This window comes from Sylvia atricapilla, chromosome Z (genome assembly GCF_009819655.1).
Source record: "Sylvia atricapilla isolate bSylAtr1 chromosome Z, bSylAtr1.pri, whole genome shotgun sequence".
Taxonomy (NCBI): Eukaryota; Metazoa; Chordata; class Aves; order Passeriformes; family Sylviidae; genus Sylvia; species Sylvia atricapilla.
The window spans coordinates 13,887,821-13,900,025 of record NC_089174.1 but is presented as its reverse complement, the minus strand read 5'-3'; the positions used below and the strand labels follow the sequence as shown (position 1 = coordinate 13,900,025).

The 12,205-nt window shown below is 42.9% G+C and overlaps 1 protein-coding gene across 1 annotated transcript; it reads left to right on the top strand.

Moving 5' to 3' along the window:
• The first annotated feature begins 332 nt into the window (after positions 1-332).
• Positions 333-11,187, top strand: LOC136374581 (ketosamine-3-kinase-like). The gene is made up of 6 exons (XM_066339986.1): positions 333-489; positions 3,277-3,428; positions 4,881-4,972; positions 5,859-5,941; positions 6,265-6,387; positions 7,074-11,187. The coding sequence occupies exons 1-6, from the start codon at positions 349-351 to the stop codon at positions 7,410-7,412; spliced, it is 930 nt and encodes a 309-aa protein (XP_066196083.1). The 5' UTR covers positions 333-348; the 3' UTR covers positions 7,413-11,187.
• Positions 11,188-12,205: the final 1,018 nt, after the last annotated feature.

Here is a 12,205-nt window from a genome sequence, read left to right as displayed (position 1 = left end):
TAGAATTGTAAAAGAAGATATTTACAAAATTCATGCTTGGATGTATACAATAGAACAACGTAGGTTTAATGATTAACATGGAGTTATGTAATGGAGGGGTATAATATTGGGGCCTTCTTGGACCCCTGTTGGAGTTGGATTTGGGTTTGTACCCCGGCTCCCAGAGCTCTTCAATAAAGCACCTCATAATCATTCCTATGGTTATGCGTTTTCCTCGCTATCAGGAGAATAAAACTGCACATAGGGGAGACTCGGCATCCGAGGAGCGGGAGCGCCCGAGCGCCTCACCGCCCATTGCCCTCTGTCTCCCGCCCCTTGCCGCCCGTCCCCGCCCCGGCGGCCGCCGCCATGGAGGACGCGCTGAAGCGGGCTCTCGGTACAGCGGTGCTGCGGCCGACCGGGCACACGGGTGGCGGCTGCATCAGCCAGGGCTGGAGCTACGACACGGACCACGGCCGGGTGTTCGTGAAGAACAGTTCTCGGTCGGAGGTGTGGCCGGGTGGGGATCGGGGGTGCCGGGCTGGGCAGGCGCCACGATGGGAAGCAGCATTGCGGGCCTGGCGTGGCAGCGGGAGCAGGGCAGTGACCGCCCCTGTGCTGGCGCTGCTGAGGCCACGCCTCGAGGGCTGTGCCCAGCTCTGGGACCCTCACGACAGGGAACTGAGGGGCTGGAGCGTGTCCAGAGAAGGGAACGGAGCTGGGCAAGGGTCTGGAGCCCCGGGAGGGGCTGAGGGAGCCGGGAAGGGGGCTCACCCTGGAGAAAAGGAGGCTCAGGAGAGACCTTCTGGCTCTGCACAACCTCCTGACAGGAGGATTCAGCCGGGGGGGTCGGGCTCTGCTCCCAGGGAACAGGGACAGCAGGAGAGGGAACGGCATCAAACCAGGTTGGCTATCAGCAGGAATTTCTTCCTGGTAAAGGTTGTTAAGCACTGGAAGGGGCTGCCCAGGTAGATGGTGGAGTCCCCATCCCTGGAGGTGCCCAAGGAACGCCTGGACGTGGCACTAAGTGCTGTAGTCCGGGTGGCAAGGTGCAGATGAGTCAAAGATTGGACTTGATGGTCTGCGAGGTCTTTTCCAGCCTGTCCGATTCTCTGGTGGGATAATGTGGTATCAGTGTTGTTGCTCCAGGACATGCAGTACCATGATGTGCTGCTGTTATTTACAGAGGGTAGCAGTGGTGTAACGGTGTCTGCAAGTGCTGTGACAATGGCAAAGGCAACCCAGTAGGCACAAAACTGTCTGCTGAGAGGGTGCGTGCCTTCTGCGGTTTTAACTAAAACTTAATTCCCTGCACACAAAAAACAGCTTTTCTCAGTAAGTGATATTTTTTCCCAATTGTTAAAGCTTTTCTGCTTTGTCCATTCAATATCTGGAACATACTGTCAAAGGTAAATACCTGCATTTGGTAGAGGTAAGTACAATGCAACTTATTTCTTCAGTGTCTTTTGCAAAAACAGAGATCAGGTGGAATTTATTTTAAAGATACCGCGTACTTGTGTTTATCACATAAATAGATTCAGTGACAGAACAGGAGCCAAAACTTGTATTTGCCCTTCATAGCTGGCAAATGTGTCTCAAAGTATGCATGCCACTGTATCTTCCAAATTTGTCAACAATTTCTGATCAAGCTGGGGAGCTGAATGGGGGTGGGAACATGGGGTAATACAGGAAGGTTATCCTGCCTTACAGAAGAGAGTTTGAATTGGTGTAGCCCTTCCTTAGGCCTTTGCTAGTTCTGTATTTAGCTACACAATCCAGCTAGCTGCAAGATCAGGCTTGAGGGGGAAAAAAATCTGGACAGATTTTTCTATTTAGCAATTTCATTCTGTATGTGTGCTTTTGCCTGTGTGTGGATCCTGAGCACTGATTCATTGAAGTGCTGTAAAAGCTGTGCTGTGTGATGCTGTGCATCAGCAATTCTTCTTACTCTGTTTGAGCAGCTGGCTTTAGCCAAATATGATGCTTTAGACAGAGACACAGTATTTCCTGATCTCCTGTGGACACAGCTAACTCAGCCTTGGTAACTCAGCAGTTCTTCACTCTTGAGGCAAAAGGAGAGCCATAAATGTCTCCTAGAGATGGTCAGGGGGATGGAGCGCCATGAAGAAAGACTGGGAGAGCTGGGACTGTTCAGCCTGCAGAAGAGAAGGCTCTATAGAGACATAATTGCACCGTCCAGTGCCTGAAGGGAGCTCACAGGAAAGACAGGAAGAGACTTTTTACGAGGACCTGGAGTGACAGGGAAAGAGGGGCTTGCTTCCAACTGGCAGAGAGTAGGTTTAGGTTAGATATTAGGAAAAAATTTCTGACTCTGGGAGAGGTGAGGCCCTGGCACGGGATGCCCAGAGAAGCTGCGGCTGCCCCTGGATCCCTGTGAGTGTCCAAGGCCAGGTTGGACAGGGCTTGGAGCAACCTGGGATAGTGGAAGGTGTCCGTGCCTTGGCAGGGAATGGGGCAAGGTGGTGTTTATGAATGTCATAAGGTCCCTTCCAGCACAAACCATTCTGTGATTGCCTCTAGGCTTCCAATTTTCAGTCGATGTCTACTGCAAACTGTCTTGTGATTGTGTTGCATGGATCGTTACTAAACGGCTAGCATTCTCCTTCTATTTTATTCATTCTCCTTCCCTGCTTTGGCTTTTACCAGATATGTTAAATTTCCCATGTGCTTTTTCTGCAACCCGTGCCTGACTCTTGCAGAGAAGCATTTTTTCATGTGATGAGTTCCTCTCAGAGGAGGAACTTGGGAGAGTAGATTTTCCTTGGTGTAGGTAACAGGTGCAGAAGTAGGTCTCAAATTCAGAATGTCTTCCGAGCAAATGCAGATGGTGATGGCTTGGGTTGCACAAGTGTGATAGGACGCATTTTGCTGCTACAGTTAATTCCCACCCACACCCTTTCCCCATGAAGTAGAAGAAAACACCGTGGAAAACCATTCTGGTGAAAGAACCAGAACACTGGTCTGGTGGGGCGTAGCTGAAGGAGCTCATACTTTAATCAGTTTGCACTCCTTCAGTTGCAAACAGATTTTCTAAATTATAGAGAATTCTAGAACCTAAGTAATTTTCACTCATTTGTTTTATGAAGTGAAATTACTGTAAGTGTAAAACTACTGTCAGGTCTGATGGTGTGGTTCTGTCTGTATCCTGTGTGTGAATAAACATTTCCTCCAACCTTTCTATGTAGGTTTTACAAAATCAGTTGATTTTGTGGAAGTGCTTTGTTTACCTATGACTGATGCTCATAGACACTAATACTTTCCTTTAATATCTGGCAGGCCAGAAGAATGTTTGAGGGAGAAATGGCAAGTCTGGAAGCCGTCTGGAAAACACAGACGGTAAAAGTGCCTAAACCCATCAGAGTTATAGACCTGCCTGGGGGCAGTACCGCGTTTGCGATGGAACACTTGGAAATGAGAGGCTTAAACAGGTAAAACAGTGTTATCTTTGCTTCCTTTAACCAGAAATTTTGGCTGTTAAGATAGTTAAAAAACTTTTTTCCATAGGGAAAACTTGTTTATTTTTTTTCTAAAGCGAGTCAAGACAATATGGGAAATCACACAGCAGAGAGCTGTGTAAAATACTTCACAGTGCCTCGCCTAGCAAATTGATCATACATCCCAAAATGAGTTTGGGTTTTGGTTCGTTTTGGGTTTGTTTGCTTAGTTAATTAGTGATTTTTACAGTAAGGTTTCTTACTGTAAGGAAAGTAAGGAAAATGACCATCCTGATCACCTGTTTTGTGTACCTGCCCTCTATAAAAGAACCAGTACTTTATTGCTTTGCATGACTGCGCAGAGGCGCTTCCCCAAATCAGTTAATCTCGTTTTCAGTATTTTCAGCTCTTACCTTCATTTTGATAGTTTCGTACTTTTGACCCTTCTCTGTGACAAGCACTTAATATGATGAATTATCTGTCTGATTCTATTAGGGAGATGGTCATGACCTACTTCTCATCTCTCTCTCAGAACTTCTCCAGCCAGTTTAAAGTCTTGTCCCTCATCCTGTTTGTTGATAGAGTTTCTAATTCATGAAAAGCCCTAGGTGAGTCTCAAGAAAAAGGGCAGAGATATTGCTGTTCTGGGCTCAAAAATGCTACCTTTGGCATGCAGATTTCCTGTGTTAACAGAACAAATGGACGAAATAGCTTTGCCTTAAATGACAGTGCCTTGAGAACAGGGAAAGTTGAGAAAGGTCAAAGACAGGAAAAAGAACATAATTTTGTTAACATGGGAGGCAGCTGGTTGTAATAATAAATAATTATTATTTATTAAATAATATTAATAATTAAATATTATTAATAATTATTAAATAATAAGAGTCTGTTTGTATACAAGACTCCTCTGAACCATGTAGAGGATGAGATTTTATTAAAAATAGATAATAAACAAAGCCCCTATGATTCTCTCATCATCTATGCATATGAGAGAAAAGCAGCTGGAAGCAGCAGTAGAAAGAAGATCAGCCTTGCTTGGTTCTATTTCCCAAACACAGTTTACCAGAATTTAAGAAAAAAAAAAAAAAAAAAAAAAAAAGAGGCATAACATGTGCGTATTTTCTTACGCATATCTTACAGAAAGCCCTTACAGAAGTGATATGACACAGAAATTAGAATTGATAGTTTCTCGTTGTTTGAAACTTATGCTTGTTGCTCACTTTCACTGTCAGTAGTGGTGTCAGAAACAGCCAAGTAAGTACATTTTGTGTTAATCTGCAGTCTTGATGAGAAGACAAGGTGTTTATAACTGGAATACACTGAAAAATTATTTTGTTACAGGTGCTTTTACTCACTTGATAAATCTGTTCAAGTAACTCCTGGAATATCGAGACCTGGTTCTGTTCATATGTCAGTGGTACTCAGATTAGGTTTTTTGTTTCTTAGACATTCAGCACTGCTTGGAACTCAGCTGGCTGATCTTCACCTTCATAACCAGAAACTTGGAGAGAAGCTGAAGAAAGAAGGGAACACAGTTGGTACAGTACACAGCTGTTTGCAAATCTCACCCAGTTGATAGTAATCTACAGAGCAGTTAAAATGACTTTTGCTACTTCAGGACAAGTTAATCTTCCTCTGAAGATACCATGAGAACAAGTTTGGATGAAACAGACCCAGACAGGGATTCTTTTTGCTCTTGTTTGCTCTGCTTGGGTCTATGTAAGCAAAGCATATACTCAGTTTTGGACCCTTGTGTTGTGGTTTGAAAACAAACCAAGTGAGAGGCTCTAAGTCAGAAATAAAATTTAATGAGAAGAAAAGGAGAATAAAATAGAATAAAATAAAATAAAATGAATACAAATAGAAAAACCACTGACAGAGTCAGAATACAACCTGATCAGGGTGATGGAAACAGTCCAGATGAGGTGGTTTACCTGAAGCAGAAATCTCGTAGAAAGGTCTGGTAGCTCCTGTCCTCTGGGAATCCAGTGGGTGAAGGCTGCTTCTACTGTGCCAAATCCCAGCTTAGATCCAGTGAGAATGCTTGGCTCCTCCCCATGGGCGGAGCATCTCACAATGGGATGATGAGTCATGCACAAGGCATTGATGGGCCATTAACTGAAGATGGTGATAGAATACATCCTAAACTACAACCCAGGACACCTTGGGAGCCCAAACCACAGTTTCTACAAGGACGTGGTATCAAAGGAGATACAGAATCTCAAAATACAATTTTGAAAAGTAGAATATAGCTGCTTTACATCAAACTTTAAAACAGCCACACTGTAACCATAAAAAGAACATTAAAGTGCCTTTGTTTTTTTTTTCCCCAGTAGAAGCAGCATTGTGCAGTTTTAAAGGTTCATTTGTGTCACGGATGCTTAGTATTTTGTCACTGTTGAATTTTTGTCTTTGGTTTGAAAGGTAAAGGACAAGGGCAAACGGAAGTCCAGTTTGTGGATCAGTTTGGTTTTCATACAGTTACCTGCTGTGGTTATCTTCCACAGGTAGGTTTTACTTTATCAGACTGATAGAATTTTAAATTTATCTTGTTTTCCCTTCAGTGACACAGAGGGACACAGTGACACAAAATTATCATAATGGAAATAAATTAATTTGGACGCTGATAGCTCTTGAATTTCTTCGACTTCAATCACTGAGAGATTCCCCTAATTTAATGTTTTAAGATAATATTCAATTAAATGGTAGCACTTCCTGTCCTGGATGGTACCAGCACAAGGCTGTGTGATCCTCAAAAGACTTACTTGAAAAAGAAGAAAATCTGCCTGTTGTGTGGTGTAGAACTGACATCTGCAGTCCTGTTCTTCAGGTGAATGACTGGCAGAATGACTGGGTGACCTTCTTTGCCAGACAGAGGATCCAGCCCCAGATGGATATGGTCGAAAAGAAATCAGGTGACAAAGAAGCAAGAGAACTTTGGGCACAGCTTCAGGTAGGAGCGGTTCCCTCAGTTCTCATTATTGGAAGAGTTGGGTGTACTTAAATTTTATTTTTCTTAAACCAAAGTTCCAGTTTGTTGGTTTGCACCAGGTTCTGTTGGTAAGAGAGTCCAGTTTTTAGGAATTAAAATGCCCTTATATTAAGGTATAGTGCCGTTTGCCACATCACCCTATGCTCGCATTCCAGAGTGAATTCCAAAGTGCCAGATAACACTTTGCCTTACTGTTGGGGAAATACTGGATGGAGTTCATGTTCTCATTTCCCTGTAACACATTCATGATGAGAAAAGTACACAAGCAGTTCTGTCCTGCACGTTGTTTTTTCTTTCACTGTTTGCACCTGACAGAGTGGGTTCTACTTTTTCGAAATTTGGTGAGACATCCTTGAGCTTTCTACTGATGAAGTGCTGGTGATTGTTGCTGGTGATTGTACTAACCCTGGTCAATATCCGAGTTTCAAGGTTTTTATTTTCTTGCTAAAAAAGATTTAGATTACTATTCTGCTGCCGCTTTTCATGATAAATAAGAGTCTTCTGGATGTACTCAGCACCTCTTGGTTGGCCAGGTCCCATGGTGTTTCAAATGTAGGGTTTTAAGATGCTTCAGGTATGCAGATATACCTCTACATTTTAAAGTGAAAGAGTGTGTAATTTACATGTCTTGCTTTTCCCCCTTGCAGCTGAAGATACCTGGTTTGTTCTGTGATGTGGAAATCGTTCCTTCTCTCCTGCACGGAGATCTCTGGGGAGGAAATGTAGCCGAGGATGATTCTGGTCCAATTGTCTTTGATCCAGCTTCTTTCTACGGCCATTCAGAGTATGATCTTGCAATAGCTGGGATGTTTGGTGGCTTCAGCAGTTCTTTTTATTCTGCTTATCATAGTAAAATTCCCAAAGCTGCAGGGTTTGAGAAACGCCTGAAGCTTTATCAGCTGTTCCACTACATGAACCACTGGAACCATTTTGGTTCAGGGTACAGACAGTCTTCTTTAAACATTATGAGAAACCTTGTAAAGTAACTTGCTGCTTAAGCCAAATACTTCCCATGTTGTTTGGAGAGTCCCATACTTGGTGGTGCAGCTGCAGGAGTAGTAATGTTAAAAACACCTGTGAGACCTTTGATGTTGCCTCCTGCGAGGCGTGACGACCTGGTTCAAGAACAGCACGGCGGCCAACCCCAGACCGCTCGGGCCATCAGCTCACAGACACCAGTGTGGTGGATGGCAAATGGTGTTTATTAGTGTGTAGCATGGGTTTATATAACTTGTGTTAACTGCATCACTTCCTTCTGCTTACGTTATAAACTAGGTGTTATTGGCTAATTAGGGGTCAAGTGACCTTTGCTGAGGAGGAAAGGGGGGTTCTGCCTGCCCGTACAGCGCGACATCTTCCGATCGCCTATCCCTAACTATCTTGAATTGCTACACTTTGACTTTGTTAAAGACCCAGAACCAGTGACTCCTGCTGATTACCAAGTGTAAAATAGTCATCCCTTTTTAGTTGGGAATAACTCCATGAGGGAAAAATCTAAGGAAGGCTTTATTCATGTGCACAGTGAATAAAGGTCTCAGTGTCCAGAAGGCACGAGACTCTGCAGGGTAGTACAAATAAACACCAAGGAGACACCTAAAAGAAGTTGCTTGCTGCATTTTGCTGTGTATTCTCTCTTTCACCTCTTCACCTCCAGTTGTGTGCATGAGAGCAATGTTAACAACATTGAAAGTCAGAGCTTGAAAGTCAACAGGAAAATTATGTAACAGGAACTATCAGAAGGGATTTGGACTTGCTGTTAATTTTCACAGAATCAGAGTGGGTGAGGTGTAGGGGGATCACAGAATTTCATCTAGTCCAATCTCCCTGCCTAAGCAGATTACTCAGGATTGGGTTCAGAAGCTTTTAAAGACCTCCAGGGTTTTGCTGATTGATTCCATTGGATGCGGACTGTTGGTGCCTCCTGGAATGCTTGTAGGCTGTTTTGTGCCTTCTGGTCAGTGGACTTTAATCCACAGCAATTTTGCTTCCACCAGAACTAGTTCTCTTCCTTTTTTGGGTTATGCTTTTGTCTAGCAGTGTCCATTCTTAGAGAACTTTTCAGGTAAGACACTTTTCATGTACACACCTTGTGGAGGTGTATTCTCTAATGAAATAAAACTTGCACACGCTTCACATGTATTACTCAAGTCACTCAAAATCCACCTAATCATGAAATGACATCAGCTCGTGTTTCCCACACCTCAAAGAAAACAATTAAAATATAACTTAAAAGGGGAAGGAGGTCAGGGAAGACTCCCTTCTGGGATGGCGTCTGCTTCTCCACAGGAATGCCTGTCAGGTAATTTTATTCCAAGGGGATACTGCTGCTTGTGCTTTCTGATACCAGTGAGTTTATCAACCTTATTCTGGCACAAGAAGCAATAAACCATAATATTTATGTCACTGGGACCATGAATGTGCCCAGTGTCAAGGCTGCACTATTTGTACATCTGTGCTCGTGAGAGTTCTAATGCAGACTTAAGACTGCTGCACTGTTCACTTTAAAATACTGTCTGTGAACGTCTCCCAGGCACTCAGATGAAGGCGGGGAAGATGTAGACACCTCTGGGCGCACTAAATCGCTGGATAACCTGGAAAGCAAGGGAGCCTTCCTTTCCTAAAACCTCACGTGACAGTCCCCACTAAATGCATGTTCTATCTGTTGTGGTAAGAGACATGAAACCGAAGTAAGTTAACGTGTAACTCACAGAGCAGCACTTCATTGGGGTCAGAAGTGCTTGATGCTAGTTCCACAGACTGTCTTTTGCCTGCAAGGAGATAATACTGAAATTATACTCTTTTTGATGTAGACTGATGGTGGTGCTTCTGTGCAAGCCTGCCAGGTAGGTGAGAGACATGCATGATTCTGACATGCACTTTGAGTGTTGGGGAATGACTTTTCTGAACTGAAACTGCTTTGCAGCTGATACTGGCAGATTACTGAGGGTCTTCTAGTCGTTAGTTTGGCAGTCACTTACACAAATTGAAGACGACTGATACTTGCTACAACTTTCCTTAATTCTACTACTTTTCTCACTGGCTGACTCTTGCTGCAAAAAAATCTGCTTGGTAGAATAGGTTTTATTTCTACATCATTGCTTGAATAAAAGCTTTCCCAGTTGATTATTATTGTCACCGTTACTGAATTAAAACCATACATCTTGGTTTGTTCTTGGGGAATTACTTGCTCTGACCTGTTAAAGGTCCTTAGTTTGCTAAGATAAATTATGATCATCAGAGGTGTTTCTGGGAATGTGCATGGTCAGGGATTGGTTTGGAGCTGTGTGTCACTGAGGAAAATTTACGTGTTCATTACAGTGCAAGCCAAGATGTTAATTTTCCTAGAATACATAAATACTCTTCATTATTAGCAGGAGAAAATAAACATGAAAGTGGATTTTCTGTCAGTTGTAATTGTGAGATAAACTTAACTGATAAAGAGCAAATCTTCAGAGATGACCTTTTCCTAAAAGAAATGAATGAAAAATTGTGATTGAAGAAAAGTTGTATTTATCCAAGTTACGCAGATTGAAATGATTGTGTTTAGAGTTTTACTGTAAGGATATTAGGCTTAATTTTTCAGAGTTCTTTTTCAGTGTTAGTAAGATCAGAGAGGGTGTAGACAGGCAGACAAATGGAATGTAACTGGAATCTTTACTGTACCGTGGATCCCTTGGCTCTGAGGCCTTCTCAGGCTGTAGCCACCTGAAAAACTGCCTGCAGGTACGAATGTTCCCTTCCAGTGGCTGATTTTCCTCCTACTTCTTGTTTTCAGTGATGTTCCAGAATAGATCTGGTGATTAAAATTGCTGCTGGGCTCTTCTGGAAAAAGTCAGAGCAGGTGGGAAGCGCTACAGAATTAGAACGTGACAAAAAGCTTTAGGGGAAAACGTATTTCTGGTAGCTAAGCCACACCACAATCACAACAGCTTTATTATTTTTTCTTTGTAAATATTCGGTTACTTTTAATTTGTTTTTATTTGAGGTTTTGTTGGGGGGTTTGTTTTGTTTTTCCTGTAACAAACAGAAAAATGAATTAGGGTTGCGTTCATTATGCAGATATAAAGCTCTCCATTTCTTGTCATTATTTTGTTGCCAACCCACTTCATTTTCCCATGTGCTCCACTGCAACCCAGTATGATTCTCTCCTTTCAGCAGCTGGAGAGCCATATAACCAAGAACGTTATCTTCTTAGAGGCATTAGTAAAACAAGTACTACAGGATCTGGGTTATAATAGCATGCTTTAAAGGCTGAAAACTTTTTACCTGAGAGTGCCAGGATAGTTTGCAAATATGTCATATGGGTTGATCATGCTTTTAAATTCAGCCTCATTGCAAAAATGGGTTTTAAATTTTTTTGCTTCTTTGCTTCTTAAGAGCAATCCTCTGCACTGCTGCAGTGTGAAATTTAGGTTACCAAATTTCTGTAATATGGTTTGGTCCACGCTGCCCCCTGTTCAAACCCCTTGGTGTTTCCCTTGTGGTGGGTTTTGTCAATCACCCTGTTACCCTCCCCAGAAGCCTGGAAAATGCGAGTGGGGCTGCACTGTGATTTGGCAAGGTCTCTATTAACCGTCCCTGTTTTATGTATAAGATGTCCTGCTAATTGTTTTCTTGTTCTGCTCACTCCCATCCTACCTGGCATTGGTTCTAGATCACCCCCTGCCCCTTTCCACACCCGTTGTACTTAACCTGAAAGTCAAAACCCAGGAGCCACTTTTACGTGGCTCTCTGGGGACAATAAACCCTAGCTCCAACCCACGTGAGAGTCCTCCTTTCTTCCACGCAATTGCCACACTTCTTCTTGAGGTTCACTGAACCGAAAAGGAACAAAGCTGTGCCCCTGTATGCGGACCTGCTGAGCGAGCAAGCCGGTTGCAGTTTGGACATCTGCATACTGCACAACCAGCACACTACAATTCATTTACAACTAAATACTGTTGAAAATCATTGTCCTGATCTTCACCACTAGTACTGATACAATGTAAATTACAGTCAAGGGTTCTGACTAGAAACAACAAAACACAATCTCCCAGCCAAAATCACAGGAACGACAATGAGGCTTACTGGTTTCCAGAAAAACACCTGGTTTGCATAGAAGTTATTGCTCCTTTGTATAAAAGGTAAATTAGCATAATCCTTTCAGTTCTATACATTTCTCATGTTCCACAGGAGCTTTATTCCCAATAAAGCTGCCTCCAAGCTGGACACCGTGCTGTGCAGATTTTCTCCACGTTGTTTCAGTGTAAATATTTCCCTCCCTTTTTGCAGTCATTGCCTCTGAGCAGACCTTTGCTGCTTGGTCAGTTGTTGCTTTATCTTCTGTTTCACTAGTTCCTACAAACAACTCAGATCAGAACATTTTGAGATGGTTTAGCACCAAGGACACATGGGCAGTACTTTTTCACGACCAACATTAACATTTATGATGTTCACCTTGACTGTGAAAATTACGAAAAGAGTTGTTTCCTTGTAAGAAAACAATAAAAAAGGGACATTCTCTGCTCTGGACAAGGTCTGCATGGAGTGCTGTGTTTGTGTTCTGTGCCACACCCTCAGGACTCAGAGCACCTAGAGAGATTATCTGTGCTATTGATTTCTGATAGTCTAAGCTCTAATAAACAGCATTTTAAATCCTACTTTCTAGTTCAAGTGTGTTTCTTACAGGGATGACAAAAGACCAGCAGCTCTTGGTGCAAAATACATGCCTTCCACAAAATTGTGAAAGCTCGTAAATACGTTAGAATATGTCATTCTTTGGTTTGTGCCTATTTTTTTC